General features: G+C 42.3%; 1 protein-coding gene across 1 annotated transcript; it reads left to right on the top strand.

Moving 5' to 3' along the window:
* The first annotated feature begins 19 nt into the window (after positions 1-19).
* Positions 20-15,420, top strand: kif15 (kinesin family member 15). Its single transcript, XM_035752193.2, has 35 exons — positions 20-555; positions 795-837; positions 1,074-1,260; positions 1,383-1,459; positions 1,540-1,577; positions 1,676-1,773; positions 1,870-2,049; positions 2,177-2,386; positions 2,556-2,681; positions 2,778-2,900; positions 3,062-3,206; positions 3,361-3,449; positions 8,168-8,377; positions 8,529-8,706; positions 8,917-9,058; positions 9,249-9,390; positions 9,596-9,781; positions 9,884-10,012; positions 10,339-10,444; positions 10,712-10,877; positions 11,030-11,180; positions 11,328-11,413; positions 11,514-11,592; positions 11,793-11,879; positions 11,965-12,069; positions 12,189-12,311; positions 12,426-12,572; positions 12,715-12,810; positions 12,911-13,075; positions 13,191-13,294; positions 13,402-13,468; positions 13,584-13,621; positions 13,750-13,882; positions 14,226-14,357; positions 14,504-15,420. Exons 1-35 carry the CDS (start codon positions 537-539, stop codon positions 14,549-14,551), a joined length of 4,155 nt encoding a protein of 1,384 aa, XP_035608086.1. The 5' UTR covers positions 20-536; the 3' UTR covers positions 14,552-15,420.
* Positions 15,421-19,806: the final 4,386 nt, after the last annotated feature.

Below are 19,806 nucleotides of genomic sequence, written 5' to 3'. Positions count from 1 at the left end.
AGTGCTGGTCGCGACCGAAAAAGAGTCCACATTTTATTATAGGAGAGTGTACATTTTATTAAAATAGTATTTATGATAACTGTCTGTTCAGTAATGGAAAATGATATATGCAGCTTCTGCTTTGGGAGAGGGAGATAATTATGTACCAGATTAGTTGAAAATATATGGTAACCTTTTCTGTAGGCAAACCTGTAACGCCCAGTAATGGATACCACAAATATTTGGCTATACAGTATCACCACAGATAGAACATATTTGGTATCACATTATCTGGTGTATAATTTGTAGCTCGGTTTCTCGATGCTTTAAAAAAAGAGGTTGATGTAAATCAGACTTCGTCCAGCTGACGGCGATAAACAACGAATGATTCCATAAAATGATTGCAAAAGGCACGAGCAGTCGATGGTCGAGTATATACCCGCCAAATTCGAAGATGGATTTTAGTAGCTGTAGCTAACACACCATCGCGGAGTTTTGACATTAGTTATTGTGAATGGTTTGCTAGTAGCAAAGCTACTTGTCTGAAAATATTCAACATGAATACGAAGGGAAAGGGTACGTCACCTTAACATTCTTTTTTGCAAGTGATTAAAAAATATATATATATATTTTGGCGTTTGTTGGCTACCTAGCTACTTCCGTTAATATTATTCGCGAGCTAACGTTACCTAGCATGCATTTGCTGTATGAAGCTTAGACATCTGATTAAACTTGTTTCTGTTTAAACCAGTGCCTCTAGTTCCTTGATCAACCTTGACTAACTAGCTAACTGTATGTCTCCTCTCTGTTACCAGAATCTGTCGATTGCTCAATGCAGCATCAACAAATAACCCACAGGTAATGTGGCTTAATAATGCTTATTTCTCGCAAGAGCTGGCTGTCTTCAATTTAATAATACATACTCACTCTACACATACTGACACGAGTTGCCCTGCCTCATTTGGCTATTTATACTGCCAGTACCTCTTGTTTGTCACGGCAATTCCATAAGAAGTTTGCAAGGGAGCAGAAACTGGCACCCAGTCTGTTGGTAAAGTGTATTAACCCTTAAATGTTCGTGTTCTGTAATGTAGTGGTGATAGTGACTCGATCAAAGTGTTTGTTCGGGTGAGACCTCTGACCCAGGGGACTGGCCTGACCACTGATGGAGACCAAGGCCTCTGTCTCACAGTCACCTCTCCCAACACCATTCGCCTGCACTCCAAGCCGGAGCCACGGACATTCACCTATGACCATGTTGCTGACATGGACATCACTCAGGTCAGTGTTGGTGGATAGATTATAGTTTAACTGTTGCTGTAACCTGGAGTAATTCACACATCAGTAGATAGAGGCTCAAATCAAACCAACTGAATTTTTCTTCCGTCTCCTCTCTGTAACAGGATTCTGTATTCTCCAGTGTGGCCAAGAACATTGTTGAGTCATGTATTAATGGATACAATGGCACCATTTTTGCCTAGTGAGTGGTTTTTCTTATTGTTTTACAGTTCATTCTTGTTTTAAGTGCTGTAATATCTCACAGATGTTTTCCTATTACAGCGGACAAACTGGCTCTGGAAAAACATTCACAATGCTTGGTGAGTGCTGCATTGAATTATTTTGTTTTGTTGCACAGACACCTTCATTTCTTTGCGGTGCCTCTGTACTAAATGTTGTGTGTGTGTTCTTTCCCTAGGTCCGTCTGATTTCGACAACTTTACTGATGACCAACGGGGAGTTATCCCTCGAAGTTTTGAGTACCTGTTTTTCCTCATCAACAGGGAGGTAGAAAGGGTGAGCAGAAAGTAACTGACATTGACGTGATTTTGTTGTTTATCTGTTTTTTTTTTCTCTGATTGAGGATTTAATATGCATTGTTTTTCCTGACAGTCTGAGAATGCCAAAAGCTTCCTGTGCAAATGCTCCTTCATTGAGATCTACAATGAGCAGATCTATGACCTGCTGGACAGCGCCTCAGCCAGCCTGTTTCTCAGAGAGAACATCAAGAAGGGGGTGTTTGTGGAAGGGGCTGTAGAGAAGTTTGTCACTTCAGCTGCTGAAGCTTATCAGGTAGTAAATCATTAAATGTGATTGATTCAATGACTTGCTTTAGTCATAGAATACTTTAATTTATTGTGGAAGATTGATTTGACTGACATTGAGCTGTTTGCGTTGAACTTATCCCGCTTCCTCGCAGGTGCTGTCGATGGGTTGGCGTAATAGGCGCGTGGCCTCTACTTCCATGAACAGAGAGTCCTCACGGTCCCATGCAGTCTTCACCATGACGCTGGAGTCCAAGGAGACTGCTAAGGAGGTGGTGAACATTCGCACATCCCAGCTGAACTTGGTGGACCTGGCAGGGTCGGAGAGGCAGAGAGACACACACACAGAGGGTTCCAGACTCAAGGTGACGCTCCAGGACTACTGTCCGCTGACTGAACAAACATTCACAACACTGCACACAACAAAGCATTTAGAGGGCTACATTCCAACTTGTATGTGTTATTGTGTGCTGTGTACACTCATTTGTTATATTGTTATCACTCCTGACATATATGCCCTATCTTCTCTTCCAGGAGGCCAGCAGCATCAACCGCTCCCTCATGTGCCTGGGCCAGGTGATCATGGCGCTTGTGGATGTGTCTAATGGGAAGAGCCGGCATATCTGCTACAGGGACTCCAAACTCACCTTCTTGCTTCGGGTAAAAGGCACTTGTGTCTAATTCGATTTAATACAAAAACAAAGCTCTTGCTTTCTTGATGTTCCTGATGTGTGCTAACAGAACCTTTTTCTGCAGGACTCTCTTGGAGGAAATGCTAAGACCTACATTATAGCCAATGTGCACCCAGGCTCTAAGTGCTTTGGGGAAACTCTATCCACCTTACAGTTTGCCCAGAGAGCCAAGTTGATCAAAAACAAGGTTAGTATGAAACGTTTATTTTATCACAATCAGTAATTGAATAGGCAAAAAGTTTTCTCCATATAAAGTGCTACTGATTGTAATGTATGTATGTATCTATCTATATATAGTTATATATTTTAGTTTAGTGAGCATCTCCTCGTGATTTCTGGTGCTTTCAGGCCATGATCAACGAAGACACGCAGGGGAATGTGAGGCAGCTTCAGACTGAGGTGAAAAAGCTGAAGGAACAGCTAGCTCAGGCTCTCTTTGCCCAGACACACAGTGGGGGAGACATGGCCCCAGGAGGGCCCCAGATTCCCATTGGTAAGGTTACAATTCAGGTTCCCCTAAACATCTGACCTAGGCTTTGTTACAGTGGCTCACTAGTTGATTCTTACATGTGTGTGTATACTGTCAATTTTCCCCTGTAACATTCATTCTGGAAAGTGTTATTGTTTCTACACATTCATCTCCCCAGACCTCACTGAAGGCAGTCTTGATGCCTCATACAAGACACAGTTTTTAGAAGCTGTGCGTCTGTGGAAAAAGTGTGAAAACGACAAGCAGGTATAGCTTTCTGTACTTTGAAACAGATGACATAAGTCAATGTTATGTCTGAATTAGAGGTTGACCCGTTATGATTTTTCAACGCCATTATTGGAGGACCAAAAAAAGCCGTTACCGTGTGTGTGTGTGTGTGTATATCTCTTTATATCACACACACCTTAGCCAAAAGCATTTAAACTCAGTTTTTCACAATTCCTGACATTTTAATCATGTAAAATGTCTGAATAATATTAGTGATTCACCTTTTTATTTCTTTCATCACATTCCCAGTGGGTCAGAAGTTTACATACACTCATTTGGTAGCATTGCCTTTCAATTGTTTAACTTGGGTCAAACGTTTTGGGTAGCCTTCCCCAAGCTTCCCACAATAAGTTGGGTGAATTTTGGCACATTCCTCCTGACAGAGCTGGTGTAACGGAGTCAGGTTTGTAGGCCTCCTCACTCGCACACGCTTTTTCAGTTCTGCCCACAAATTTTCTATAGGATTGAGGTCAAATCAAAGTTTATTTGTCACGTGTGCCGAATACAACACCTTAGTGAAATGCTTACTTACCTGCTCTAACCAATAGTGCAAAAAAAGGTATTAAGTGAACAATAGGTATGTAAAGAAATAACACAACAGTAAAAAGACCTGTTAGTCAAGCTGATTGAGGTAGTTTGTAGATATGGTTAAAGTGACTATGCATGTATGATGAACAGAGAGTAGCAGTAGCGTAAAAGAGGTTGGTGGGTGGCGGGACACGATGCAGATAGCCCGGTTAGCCAATGTGCAGGAGCACTGGTTGTTCTCTTGTTGTTCTCAGACGCCCAATTGAGGTCGTATGTACATGAATGGATAGTTAAAGTAACTATGCATATATAACAAACAGAGTAGCATCAGTGTAAAAAGAGGGGTTGGGGGGGCACACAATGCAAATAGTCCAGGTAGTCATTTGATTACCTGTTCAGGAGTCTTATGGCTTGGGGAAAAAACTGTTAAGCCTTTTTTTCCTAGACTTGGCACTCTCGTACCGCTTGCCATGTGGTAGTAGAGAAAACAGTCTATGACTGGAGTAGCTGGGGTCTTTGACAATTTTTAGGGCCTTCCTCTGACACCGCCTGGTGTAGAGGTTCTGGATGGCAAGCAGCTTAGCCCCAGTGATGTACTGGGCCGTACGCACTACCCTCTGTAGTGGCTTGCGGTCAGAGGCCGAGCAATTGCCGTACCAGGCAGTGATGCAACCAGTCAGGATGCTGTAGAACCTTTTGAGGATCTCGGGGCCCATGCCAAATCTTTTTAGTTTCCTGAGGGGGAATAGGCTTTGCCATGCCTTCTTCACGACTGTCTTGGTGTGTTTGGACCATTCTAGTTTGTTGATGTGGACACCAAGGCACTTGAAACTCTCAACCTGCTCCACGACAGCCCCATCGATGAGAATGTGGGCGTGCTCGGTCCCCCTTTTCCTGTACTGCACAATCATCTCCTTAGTCTTGGTTACGTTGAGGGATAGGTTGTTATTCTGGCACCACCCGGCCAGGTCTCTGACCTCCCTATAGGCTGTCTCCTCGTTGTCGGTGATCAGGCCTACCACTGTGTCGTCTGCAAACTTAATGATGGTGTTGGAGTCGTGCTTGGCCATGCAGTCGTGGGTGAACAGGGAGTACAGGAGGGGACTTAGCACGCACCCCTGGGGAGCTCCAGTGTTGAGGATCAGCTTGGCAGATGTGTTGCTACCTACCCTCACCACCTGGGGGCGGCCCGTCAGGAAGTCCAGGATCCGGTTGCGGAGGGAGGTGTAGTCCCAGGATCCTTAGCTTAGTGATGAGCTTTGTGGGTACTATGGTGTTGACCGCTGATCTGAAGTCAATGAATAGCAATCTCACATAAGTGTTCCTTTTGTCCAGTTGGGAAGAGCAGTGTGGAGTGCAATAGAGATTGCATCATCTGTGGATCTGTTTGGGCGGTATGCAAATTGGAGTGGGTCTAGGGTTTCTGGGATAATGGTGTTGTGAGCCATTACCAACCTTTCAAAGCACTTCATGGCTACGGCTGTGAGTGCTACGGGTCTGTAGTCATTTAGGCAGGTTGCCTTTGTGTTCATGGGCACATGGACTATGGTGGTCTGCTTGAAACATGTTGGTATTACAGACTCAATCAGGGACATGTTGAAAATGTCAGTAAAGACACCTGCCAGTTGTTCAGCACATGCCCGGAGCACACGTCCTGGTAATCCGTCTAGCCCCGCAGCCTTGTGTATGATGACCTGTTTAAAGGCATGCATGAGAGCATCAGTGTTGCTTCCCTCGACGCGAGCATAGAAGTGATTTAGCTCGTCTGGTAGGCTCGTCACTGGGCAGCTCCTGGCTGTGCTTCCCTTTGTAGTCTCTAATAGTTTGCAAGCCCTGCCACATAAGACAAGCGTCGGAGCTTTGTGATGGCCACTCTAATACCTTGACTTTATTCTCCTTAAGCCATAACTTTGGAAGTATGCTTGGGGTCATTGCCCATTTGGAAGACCCATTTGCGACCAAGCTTTAACTTCCTGACTGATGTCTTGAGATGTTGGTTTTGGAGCAGTGGCTTCTTCCTTGCTGAGTTGCCTTGCAGGTTATGTCGATATAGGACCAGTTTTATTGTGGATATATATACTTCTGTACCTGTTTCCTCGAGCATCTTCACAAGGTCCTTTGCTGCTGTTCTGGGATTGATTTGCACTTTGACACCAAAGTATGTCCATCTCTAGGAGACAGAACGCGTCTCCTTTCTGAGAGCGGTATGATGGCTGCGTGGTCACATGGTGTTTATACTTGCTTACTATTGTTTGTACAGGTGAATGTGGTACCTTCAGGCGTTTGGAAATTGCTCCCAAGCATGAACCAGACTTGTGGAGGTCTACAATTGTTTTTCTGAGGTCTTGGCTGATTTCTTTAGATTTTCCCATGATGTCAAGCAAAGAGGCACTGAGTTTGAAGGTAGGCCTTGAAATACTTCCACAGATACATCTTCAATTGACTCAAATTATGTCAATTAGCCTATCAAAAGCCATGACATCATTTTCTGGAATTTTTCAAGCTGTTTAAAGGCACAGTCAACTTAGTGTATGTATACTTCTGACCCACTAGAATTGTGATACAGTGAAATCTGTCTGTGAACAATTGTTGGAAAAATTACTTGTGTCAAGCACACAGATGTCCTAACCGACTTGCAAAAACTATAGTTTGTTAACAAGAAATTTGTGGAGTGGTTAAAAAACGACTTATAATGACTCCAACCTAAATGTATGTAATTTTGACTTTGTGTGTGTATGACATTTACAACAATACTGAAAGTACACTTATTTTAACTTAATATAATACATCAATAAAATCTATTTCGTCTCAAATAATGAAACATGTTCAATTTGGTTTAAATAATGCAAAAACAGTGTTGGAGAAGAAAGTAAAAGTGCAATATGTGCCATGTAAAAAAGCTAATGTTTACGTTCCTTGCTCAGAACATGATAACATATGAAGCTGGTGGTTTAATATTCCCAGTTCTTCAATTTTCCGAGTTAAGAAGTTTTAAGTTGTAGTTATTATAGAAATTATGAGGCGTCAACGATTTCTCTCTATACCAGTTGCATATCATATACCTTTGCATGTTCTAATAGGCACTTTACTATTGCCAGCCTAATCTCAGGAGTTGATAGGCTTGAAGTCATAAACAGCGCTGTGCTTCAAGCATGGCTAAGAGCTGCTGGAAAATGCAGTAAAGTGGTGTTTGAATGAATGCTTACAAGTGTGCTGCTGCCTACCACCGCTCAGTCAGACTGTTTCATCAAATATCAAATAATATACTTCATTATAATCTAATAATCACACAGAAATATGAGCCTTTGGTCATATGGTCAAACCAATAAACTCTCATTTCGAAAACAAAACTTTTATTCTTTCAGTGAAATACGGAACCGTTCTGTATTTTATCGAACGGGTGGCAACCCTAAGTCTAAATATTGCTGTAAAATTGACGGTTGTGCAATGTAATGTCATAATTACGTAAAATTCTGGCAAATTAGTTTGCAACGAGCCAGGCAGCCCAAACTGTTGCATATACCCTGACACTGCTTTCACTGAATGCAAGAGAAGTGACACAATTTCCCTAGTTAATATTGCCTGCTAACATTAATTTATTTGAACTAAATATGCAGGTTTTAAAAAATATATACTTCTCTGTATTGATTTTGAGAAAGGCATTGATGTTTATGGTTGTGCTTTTTTCATCAATGCGCTTTTTGTGAAATCCGTTTGACGTTGAAGTATGCTGGTATTCGATGATAAATTAACAGGCCCCGCATTTATTTTCTGCAACGCAGGACAAGCTAGTTAACCTAGTAATATATTAACGACCATGTGTCGTTAACTAGTGATTATGTTAAGATTTTTTTTTTTTTTTACAAGATAAGTTTAATGTTAGCTAGCAACTTAACTTGGCTCCTTGCAGCCACTAGTTCCTTTTGACACTGCACTCGCGTAACAGGTGGTCAGCCTACCACGCCGTTTCCTCGTGGATTGCAATGTAATCGGACACCAATAATTGGTGTCCAAAAATGCCGATTACCGATTGTTTTTGAAAACTTGAAATCGGCCCTAATTAATCGGCCATGCCGATTTTTTTTTAATAGGTCAACCTCTAGTCTGAATATTGTTTGTTAGAGAGGGATGGTAGTTAATAGACATACTGTACATCCTCCCCTCCTTAGATGCTGCTCCAGAAGGTGGCTCAGCTTGAGGAGGCCTGGTCCCAGAAGGAGAAGTTCATTCACTCCAACCGCATGATTCTCAAATTTAGAGAGGAACACATCTCTCGCCTGGAGAAGAGCCTAAAGGGTGGCCAGGGATTACTGTCTGACCCACAGAGCCAAGCCCTCGTCGACCAGCTCAAGGACGAGATCAAGATCCTTCGAGACCAGGTACAATATGTTACCCCGTTAAAGTACTGTTGACCCCAATTCAACTCGCACTTTCACAAAACACTTCAGAAAATGAACAACCACATGTACAACTCATTAATTTGATTGAATTTGGCATTTGTGGCTACTTCTCATTCCCTCTGTCCTACAGATTGCGCATCACCCAAAGATGACCCGGTATGCAGCAGAGAACTACAGCCTCCGGGAGGAGAACCGGCAGCTCCGCTCTCTTGAGTCTGTGAGGAGAGCTAAAGAGGCTGCAGGCCAAGCTGCTGCAGAGCTAGAGGAGGAATTCCAGAGGGCTCTGGAGACTGAGTGGTCTGCTGGAGGTAAGCACAGGAGATGCACAAGTAATGAAGGGACTGCACATCATTGTGAAAGTACCGCATTGTAGCGCTGTAAATGTTGAATTATGCTTATCAAGTATGCTTGTAGTAATGTTTGTATTATGCTTATTATTCTTGTTGTGACTATTAGTGATGTAATTCATCAAAGCATGCAAGGGTATTCAGTCAAGTGAATTTAACATTTCTCCACAGCTCAGCCGTCTTACTCCACTCCGGTAACTGCAGAAAACATTTCTGCCATATCCATGGAGAGGCTTAAGGCCCAGTTTCTCCAGAAACAGACGGAACTCACAGCCACCATCCAAGCCTTCGAAGAGTATAAGGAACTCACCAAGTAAGGAGGCTCTCTAGAGACATGCATGCTGTCATGATATTCAGTATGAACCCTTGACTTAATGGACAAAAACAAATTGTTGCATTTAATTGTAATTAACTATTGGAACTTGAAGTTTATTGGCACCATGTTTTTTGTTATAGGCCCATATTGTGCTTCAGAGGTTTAAGGATTGTTCCTTATGTTCCAGGAAACAGATGTCAGAGTTGGAAACTGAGACGAGGTACCTGGATAAGTCCAACAAGCACCTGGAGAACATTCTGGAGGCCACAAAGGCTCACAAGAAACTGGAAGTTTCTCAGCTGAACAAGATCCACTTTGAAACTATCAAGGTGAGGGTATTTGCTTTATTTAGCAGCTCGCCGATGGCTCAATGCCCCTCGAGGGCTGTGCTTGAGCTACTATAGAGGGTCACGGGTTGGGGTACCTCTAGATCCAGGACTTTGCTCAACCTTGGTTTAATTCTATGAAGATAGCCTATTAATGACTAATACTTTATTTCTCATGTTAATTTTATGTGACTGTTTTGTTCTCCAGATTCTCACCACCCCCACCAAGGCCTACAACCTGCGGACCCGCCTGGTGCCACTCTCCAGCCCCGACCACCTGAACATGAACGGGAGAGAAGATGAAGACGTGGATGACATCCAAAGTGAACAGCCTCCACCAGCTATGACTGAGATGGCCTGTGAGGCGCTGACTGAGGAGCTGCAACAGGTCCAGGTACAGCACCCGGGCCTCATCACTTATAAAACAGATAACTTAACGTTATACTTCTTATTCTCTTGGTGGAATATACAAATCTATTTCCCTTTTGCTTGGCAGGAGCAAGCCAGTCAGGTGCAGACTCTGCTGGACCAGGAGGAGCTGAAGAGCAGGAAGCTGCTGCAGCAGATTGTCAAGCTGGAGGAGCAGGTGACTGGGATGATAGAGGAGTTCAGCTGCAAGGATGAGGTAGGGAACTTCTGTCATGGTCTGGATATGTTATGTTAGTATTCTTATCTTTTATTATTTCTTATTGTTGCGTTGTCGAGAAGGAACCGGCAAATAAGAATTTCGTTGGATGGTATATACCATGTGTATCCTGTACATTTGATTTAATTAAACTTGAAACTTGCATAACTATGTACAGATAAAGCTGAATACGTTGCCTGAGGTGTTTCATTCCATGTGATATTCAAGCCCTGTCTTGAAGATAATAAAGTCATCTCTTGAGCTGTATTGGTTTACAGGTAATGACTATGACGCTATGGTAATGAATTCTTTATTTGCATGTCCAGCTGCTCTCCACTGAGCGAAGTGGCTGGAACAGAGAACAGCTGAGCCTGCAGGAGACTATTAGCAACCTGGAGCAGAACCTACAGGCAGAGAGAAGGACCAGGGAGGGTAATAACCAATCACACACTTTACCTAGTTTATACTGAGTTACCCAGGGTTCTCTGGCGATAGTAGTCGAAGACTGTATGCATCCACTATGGCCAGAACTAATACTCAATTGTGTTACTCGTGGTTAGACTAAAGAAACCCCTACTTCACCACCCAGGCACCCACTGTTAAAACCATAATGTTCCAATAATTGAGTCGGAGGACAGGAGGGTTTGTCTTTTTCCTGGGTATTATATGGTTATCAAAACGATCCATTCTCTTTTGTAGTTCTGAAGAGCGAGGTTCATGACCTGCGCCTGGTGCTGCAGTCCTCTGATAGGGAGCTGGCTGCTGTGAAGAAGGAGCTCTGTGAGGGCCAGAGTGAACAGCAGAAGGAGATGTCACACCTCTCTAGCAGCCTGATCAGCACTCAGCTACGGCTCCAAGAAGTCCAGTATGTATGCATGGCTACAGCTGTCTTGCTGTTTTGTGTGTGTCGGATGAGATTTCCTCCGTTTGATGGAAACCCTGCAAACTCAATGTCACCATAGTAGTTAGCAGACTCTCCATCACCTCCCCCTCACGTGTTTTCCCTCTCTCCCCCAGGCGGGAGTGGGAGCAGCTCCTAGAGCAGCAGCGGTCCCTGCAGGATGCCTTTGACCAGCTCCAGGCAGAGGCCAAGTTTGATGCAGACCAGTCCAGGCAGCAGCTAGAGGAGAAACGGCAGGAGGTCACAGCTCAGCAGGCCCAAATCACGGTCAGTCAGCCTCTCTTTAAATCAACCAAGCACTGCTTATCTGTTAAGGACATTCAGAACATGTCTCATTTGTATTAAATTACAGTTAAACGTTTGAGGGTTTTGTGTAATTACTTTTTCTTGATGAATATGTTGCTTGCATTGTAGGAATTGACAAACGCTCTGCAGTCTGAAAGAGAACACACCAGTAATCTGACCTCCCAGTTGAAAGAGGATAAAGAGAGCACTTTAGAGTGAGTTGTATAAAGGATTGTTTTCGATTTGTGGATGATGAGACCTCCTTGAAGTGCATTTGAAATGTTATGTTGACATATTTCATTTGTTTCTCCCCAGAGAGCTTGTTCAGACAATGGAGCAGAATGCAGTGCTAAGGAAGCAAGTGTCTGACCTGACTACACAAAGCCAAAAACAGGTCTGTTTTTCATCGTTAGTGTTTCGTGTTTACATGGTTGGGTATTACAGTGCCCTAGAGTTTTTTTTTATTTATTTTTTTTTTTTTTTTGAAATTGCAATCAACAGTATGTTTTAGTTTAGTTGAATGCTCTATGCCATAGTGAATCTTAATCTCCAATCAACTGTAATTGACCCTCTGTTTGTATTTTACTTTGAAAGGCTTCTAATATGGAAAGCCTTGAACAAAGTCTGACAGCTGCCAATGGGACCATAACCAGTCTTGAGCAAAAGATTGCACAAGACAAAGTAAGTCTGCTCACTTAAATGACCTGCCATTAATTATTATTATTTTTGATTATAGCATGGATTTGATGTCTCTTGTGTTTAACAGGAGTTTGTGCTGGAGCTGATAAACCAGACCAGGGACCTCCGCAGTGAGCTGGGCGAAAAGGATCAGTGTCTCGCCATGCTGTCTGGAGATGTCAAAGACCTCACGGTACTGACTCAAGTCATTTGTTTATCTTTTAATGAATTATAATGTTTAACTTGTATTCTTCTCAATTCTTACTGTATTTTATCAATGCGTTTTAGTTTTGGCCTGTTTTGTTCTGACAGGCTAAGTACAGTGCTGCTTGCTCTGAGAAAGAGGAGATCAAGGAACACAACAACAGGATGCAAGCAGAGCTCCTGAACCTGCGAGAAGCAGCAGAAAGGAAGGTAGCTTCTAATCTGATAGAGGTAAGACTTGGAGTTAATTTTAAATTTAACAATATGGCCTCTTGAGCTTTGATACGATAACATGTGCCTGAAATCCATCATTATGACGATGTCTGGATGGATGTTTGTCCTCAGGTAGAGGTGCTTCAGGAGGAGGTGGTCTATGCCACTGAGGAGGTGGAGCGACTCACCAAGGTGTTAGATGAGCAGGCAGGTCTTCTCCAAGCTTCACAGGATCAGACTGCTCAGAAGGAGGCTATCATCCACACTCTCCAGGAGAAGGTAACGGACCTATTTCTATACATATACAAAGAGCCACTGAAAATGAATCAAGGGCTACAGTAGCATGGAAAATGGTAGAATTGAGACCAGACCTTTAGACATGACCTTTACTCATGGGATTTCCCTGCCTGCTTTTCACCAGTTAAAACAACAGCAAGAAGCGGTTGAGAGGACTGTCCGGGGCGAGAGTGCCAATCATATTCCACAGTCATCCGTCACCCCTAAAGTGCTGCCACAGGTAACGGATACTTGTGTCTGATGGTTTTCCCTCCTGTATGCATTACCAGGAAGGAACTCTGTCTGATCAAGAGGGTTAGCTAATCTTATTGATTTCTCAGACACCTCACACCCCCCGGAGCTTCAACACTGATCTGAGCCAGGTGCTGGAGTGCCAGGAGAGGGAGCTGGAGAACCGACGCTCCTCCATGTTGACTATGGAAGTGCTCCTCACTGAGCTCAACTCGGAAAGGGCTGCCAAGAACGAGGAGATCCAGAGGCTCAAGGTGGGTTTTTTTGTTTACGGGATGTCATGATGAATGCTAAACATCCAATCTTGAGACACTTATTTAACACATTGATATAACACATATGGCATCTAACAAGTCTGATTTCCCACAGGGTCAGCTGAATGAGAAGGAAATTATGCGACTGGAGATCCAAGTTCTTCTTGACCAGTTCTACACCAAGCAGAACCAACTGGCTCAGAATGAAAACACAAATTGGTTAGTCCATTCAAAATCTCTTATTTTCACCAATTCATTTTTGCAACCCCAAGTGTTATCAGACAGTTGATTTGTCAAGTGTCTGATGGATATATATTAATTGACAGTGAAGTTTTAAATGAGGCCATTCATCAGAATGTCTTGAGGGAGCTGCAGGAGGAGAGGTGTGAAAAGGTGTGTATCAATCACTCAACTCTCCTGTTCACCTGAATTTTAGTTTTTGTAAACAGAAAATGCCATTGTTTGCCGAAGGTGGTTTATCATATTGCCTCATTCCATTCATTTTCAGAGCACAGTAATACAGAGGCTCACTGAAGCTCGGGAAAGGTATGCAAATAGAATGTGTGAGAGAACAAAGTGTGTTATGTGTAATCTACATGTGTATGCAAATACGCTTTCGCTAATATGCATTTGTTAAAGTTTGACATCTTTTGTTTGTTTCTGGTTTCGATTAGACTGCAGAGTCAGGAATCCCTACTGGCCCAGTCTCACATCTGTGTCCAGGAGCTGACTAACGAGCTGAGGAATCGCTGCCTGGAGCTCAGAGAGCTGAGCACTAAGGAGCACGACAAGGAGAGACTGCTTCAGGTGAGAACGGCATCAGGGTCTGAAGGGGTTCTGGTTATTGTAATTTTGAATAGACACAAGTATTTATTTTATTTGAGCAGGCAGGTCAATTAAGATCAAATTCTTATTTAAATAAATACATGTAATTTATATGGAATGCAGAAAATAGCAACTTTCTCTAGTTGACAGGCTGGATCATTTTATGGGAGACATCGATCTCCATGCTCCTCCAGACAGCAATGATATCAGGAGCTGTCCTAGTCCATGATTAGTTTTAAGTACTGTACTGAATCTAGTTAAAATATGGACATTGTTTTAGTGTGAAGGTGGGAAATGTCTGTATCTGCCCGACTGTCCCCTACAGGAAGTGGAGGTTCTTCGGAAGCAGGTTGACCACTTGTCTGAGGAGAACGGCAAGCTTGTGGGCCATAAGAACCATAAGCAGAGGATTGAGTACCTGGTTAAGCTAAAAAAGGAGAATACCAAACTTCAAGAGGTAATAATCATATTTAACATTTCATCACATGCCTGCATGGTGTACCATCAAGAAACTTGGCCTCGGCAGTGAAATACTGAGGGGCCATTTCACTGCATTAATAGACTATAATTAACCCAATTTTTTATTTTATTTTTTTATTCAAGGAAAATGAAAAACTCAGATCGGAAATGAGTGTGCGAGAAAATGCATGAAGCATGGAGAGATTCTCATTGGCCACTAAACATTTCTTGTTGACTGCGAACATGTCCCCCAAACAACCTTTTCCCATTTCGAGTTGACTGATAACCATGCTATTGTATCATCACATAGGATAAAACAGGTCAATAAACAGGACATTACGGGTTTCAAAAACTGATTCTCTCAAATGTATTTTAATATTTCTATATGAATATACTCCTATTTTTAAGGTCTGGGCTGAACCATTACATTGTTTATTTTTACTGCAATATGTATAATTGCGGTAGGTATGCATCTCATTGGATCTTAGTATCCCATGATATTTCCACTATACCTCTGCAGGTTAAAACATGGGCTACTTGTTCTCACCTGCAGGCAGTGTAGCTCCCTAGGCCATGTTTAAATGGAGGCCATGCCACAGCGTCATCTGCATTTATATCTTACACTCGTTTATGCGATATCATCCTTTGTATTGTAATTCTTTTGATATACATTTTGGTCTATATCGCCCAGCCCTAGTGTTTACTACAGTGTCTACCAGAGATGCCACAATAGGGTAGTCCCATTGTTTAACAACTGAACTGCTGGAGTAAATATATTTCAAAACTGTAAATGGATGTTCTCTGTAGTAGAATAATAAGTAATACGGGTGAATTTGTGATTTAGTTTTTGTTACCATTATCTTGTCTGTTGGAACAATGTGTCTTGTTTGACTTTTTCTATTAGTCTCATCTATGGCTTTAGAATAAGTGACAGGATCATGTCTTTGGACATGGTGCAAATAATTTCCTGTTACTTTATGCTAAACTGTGTACTGCTTCTTTCTACCATTTCTACTCTTTGTAATATGTGTTAATGAGATTAATAAAGACATCAAAGTGTATGTATATTTACGTTTCTTGTGGTTTGCATTAGGAACACATTACAGTATATCAGAGGTGTCAAATATACAGGCTGTGGGTGAGGGACAAACTCTATATACTTTTGAAATGACTTGAACTAAATCGAGACTGAAGGAATTATAATCCTCAATATCCGAAATGAAAGCTAGATAGTCAGGGAGAATCAAATTCAACCTGGACTGAGGGTAGATGTACCAAGGTTGGGTAGGTTAATTTTGAAATTTAATCCATTAGTCAAATTGGGTAAAAGTTAAATCACTGATTAAACTAACGTCATCTGATTACATTCTGTTACTTTTAGATTAGTTTCCCTTTTTTATGATGCATTAGAATGGTAGGTATGTTACCTATTGCCGGATAAATCAATGTTAGATTACATAGCTGGCCATATGGATTTTACTTTATGGGTTGGTTATTGGCTTCTTCCAACCAATCACTTTCTTCTACACAATACAATTAAATTATATCTTTACATTAATAACAAGTCTTTCAGAATTCCACTCATTCCAATACGTATTAAACCCATTGATCTTTAAGAATAGGACTTGGAAATATGGATGTATAGATTAGTCAATGTTTTACCTGAGAATGACTCCAACTAAGGACTTATTAGCCAGCCCTACTGTTTATGATTATGTTGTCATGGCGGACTGATTGGGCTCATTGATTCGAGTTGAAACATAAATGCTGCACTCATGGAATGGCATGCTTTGAGCACTAATGAAAAGCGCTATTTACATTGAAAAATGAATGCCATATGCTACATTTGCCATAGGCCTATTGTTTACCTTTTTGTGGGTGACACTGATATCTTGATAATATGCAGCTGTTTAAAGGGCAAATCCACAGATGAAACAAAACGACCACCCCACCTCTGTTTTGGTAAACAGCTGAGGGACAGGCCTGTAGAAATATAACCACTCTTAGATTAATAGACAGCTATGGGTTGCAAGGACTGACCATCCATGATATAAACTTTTTTTGTTTTAACCATGTTATGAGGCTATACAGTGTTGAAATGTAAACTATGTTTACAAACTTTGAGGTAAAACTAGCTTATATTTGGGGTTCTCATGGAGTGGGACAGTTGAACTAAAATCATGAGGCAAATTATATTCTTCAAGAATCAATGTACAGTTGAAGTTGGAAATGTACATGCACTTTAGCTAAATACATTTAAACTCAGTTTTTCACAATTCCTGACATTTAATCAGAGTAAAGATTCCCTGTCTTAGGTCAGTTAGGATCACCACTTTATTTTAAGAATGTGAAATGTCAGAATAATTTCTTTCATCACATTCCCAGTGGGTCAGAAGTTTACATTGCCTTTAAATTGTTTAACTTGGGTAAAAGTTTTGGGTAGCCTTCCATAAGCTTCCCACAATAAGTTGGGTGAATTTTGGCCCATTCCTCCTGACAGAGCTGGTGTAACTGAGTCAGGTTTGTAGGCCTCCTTGCTCGCACACGCTTTTTCAGTTCTGCCCACAAATGTTCTATAGGATTGAGGTCAGGGCTTTGTGATGGCCACTCCAATACTTTGACTTTGTTGTCCTTATTAAGCCATTTTTCCACAACTTGTGAAGTACGTTTGGGGTCATTGTCCATTTGGAAGACCCATTTACGACCAAGCTTTAACTTCCTGATTGATGTCTCGATGTTGCTTCAATATATCGACATACTTTGCCTGCTTCATGATGCCATCTATTTTGTGAAGTGCACCAGTCCCTCCTGCAGCCAAGCACCCCCACAACATGATGCTGCCACCCCAGTGCTTCACGGTTGGGATGGTGTTCTTCAGCTTGCAAGCCTCCCCCTATTTCCTCCAAACATAACGATGGTCATTATGGTCAAACAATTCTGTTTGTTTCAACATTTCTCCAAAAAGGACCATCTTTGTCCCCATGTGCAGTTGCAAACCGTAGTCTAGCTCATTCATGGCGGTTTTGGAGCAGTGGCTTCTTCCTTGCCGAGCGGCCTTTCAAGTTATGTTGATATAGTACTCTTTTTACTGTGGATAGAGATACTTTTGTACCAGTTTCCTCCAGCGTCTTCACAAGGTCCTTTGCTGTTGTTCTGGAATTGATTTGCACTTTTCACAACAAAGTACGTTCATCTCTAGGAGACATAACGCGTCTCCTCGCTGTTGGTTACATCGGTCCAAGGGGCTGAGTACAGTCGGCTGTGTACCTCAGTGGGAGATTTGGGTAGGGTAGTGACACTTACTACCCGGAGCTATAGCCTTTTCCCCCCTGTTAGGCTTTACGACGTGTTTCATTTTTGGAATAAGTTGGGCATGGTTATTTTGTTTGTTATTTTTGTGTGGTGTCTGGACTGAGCAGTTGTCTCGGGGGCACATCTGTGGCTTGGGGGAATCTTCCAGCGTGCTGGGTGGTTTATTTCCTTGCCAGCGGGCTACAGTGCATAATTCCCCACCGCAAATCTTGAACGAAGACTAGGGTTGAGTTACTGTATGTTTTGGGGAAGCTCCATATATATCTCATCTCTCTTCTGTGGTGCCCAGTGTGATTGTCACTTCTCTTGTGGTCCAGTCTGGTGTGTTCAGCAGAGAGGAAGAGCGAGATCAAAAGAAAAATGTATTTACTTCTGGCTATGGCGTCTAATATAGACGAGTTCCTTCGCTTTCCATCAGGGGAACTGTTAGAATGATGTACTAAAGAACATCTGTTGAAGATCGCTGAACACTACAAGGTTGAAATTAGGTTGAAATTATTAGGTTAATATTGAAGGCCAATCTGATGGAGAGAGGTATTCTTGAAGTTACCACTGGGGCAGCCTCTGCTGAGGACTCGCCGTCTCCCCGTAACATTACAATGGCCGCTCCATCTGTTAGTCTTCTTTTTGAACAGCAGAAAGAACTGCTTCTGTTACAGCTAGAACATGATTGTGAGAAGCTAAAGCATGATCGTGAGAAGCTAGAGGATGACCGTATAAAATATGAAAAAGAATTGCCATTTGAACAGGATTTGGAGCGTGCTAAAATCAAGCTGCAAAAGAGCGGCTAGAGCTGGTTAGGGAAGGAAAGCTCTCAGGGAAGAGTTTGCTCTGGGAAGGTGACCCAGATTTAGCCACATTTGATATTGTTGGGAACTTAGTTGTTGCCTAAATTTAATGAGAAGGACCCTGAGACATTCTTTTCGTTGTTTGAGCGTGTTGCTGACGCCAGGAGTTGGCCTGATTCTGACCGCACTTTAATGTTGCAGTGTGTGTTGACTGGTAAAGCGCAGGAAGGATATTCAGCTCCTGGTGTAGCCGACAGTGTCAGTTATGATAAGGTTAAAATGGCTGTGTTACAGATTTATGAACTGGTCCTTGATGCTTACCGCCAACGATTTAGAACTTTAAAAAGGGATAATAAACAGACTCATGTTAAATCGCTGGTGTTCCGCCTCTGCAGTTATGACTTTCCAAGGGCTGTGTGATCTGATTATGCTAAAGCAATTTAAGGACACAATCCCTGATCATATAGCCACGTACATTAACGAACGAAAAGTAAAGACTGTTGCTGAAGCTGCGGTTTTGGCAGATGAGTATGTTTTGACTCACAAGAGTGTCTTTGCAGAGAGTGAATGGGGGCGTTCGGAGAGATTTGGGCCTCGCTCACCGAGATACTTTGGTTCACAGGCAGAGTTTCATTCAACTAGGGTTGAGCCTGAATCCTGTGGTAAAGCTGACTTTGGTCAAGAGTGTCACTACTGTCAAGGTCCGGGTCAATTGAAAAATGAATGTCCGTTTCTCAGGGCTAGGGGTAAATTCAGTATGTGCGCTTTCGTTAAATCTAAGCCTACGGCGTTAGCTGCGCCTATTCCACATCAGTGGGAAAGTCCATATTGTCCCAGACTATTTACCTTTCATTACGGACAGTTTTGTGTCTATGTTAAGAAGTAAGGACCTAGTGCCAGTGAAGATCCTGAGAGACACACACCTAATCAAGCTATTAAGCTGGTACCACTGTTTCCTATTCCTGTACTCAGCCAACCTTTTGAGTATCTGATTATTGACTGTGTTGGTCCTCTGCCTCATTCTAAAAAGGCTAGTAGTTACCTGTTCACTGTGATGTGTCAGACTACTAGGTTTCCTGCTGCCTGTCCTCTCCGGTCTATCACGACTAAGTCTGTGTTAAAAGCTTTGACTCTCACTGTTTGGAATCCCAAAGGTCATTCAGAGCGATCAAGGATCTAATTTCACCTCTAATCTGTTTGGTCAGGTTCTCGAACAGTTCCATATTTAACACAATTTGTCTAGCGCCTAACACACGCAAAGTCAAGGAGCACTGGAATGTTTTCATCAAACATTTAATTCTTTGTTGAGAGCTTATTGTACTGAGATGGATAAGGATTGGGAGGAGG

Source organism: Oncorhynchus keta, chromosome 35, assembly GCF_023373465.1.
Source record: "Oncorhynchus keta strain PuntledgeMale-10-30-2019 chromosome 35, Oket_V2, whole genome shotgun sequence".
In the NCBI taxonomy this organism is placed as follows: Eukaryota; Metazoa; Chordata; class Actinopteri; order Salmoniformes; family Salmonidae; genus Oncorhynchus; species Oncorhynchus keta.
The sequence above is the reverse complement of the archived record's forward strand: the minus strand, read 5'-3'. Positions and strand labels throughout refer to the sequence as shown.

Coding starts and splice junctions, on each gene's coding strand:
- kif15 (XM_035752193.2), top strand. Junction 2,050..2,176: donor CAGCTGCTGAAGCTTATCAG/GTAGTAAATCAT, acceptor GCTTCCTCGCAG/GTGCTGTCGATGGGTTGGCG. Junction 11,593..11,792: donor CTACACAAAGCCAAAAACAG/GTCTGTTTTTCA, acceptor TTACTTTGAAAG/GCTTCTAATATGGAAAGCCT.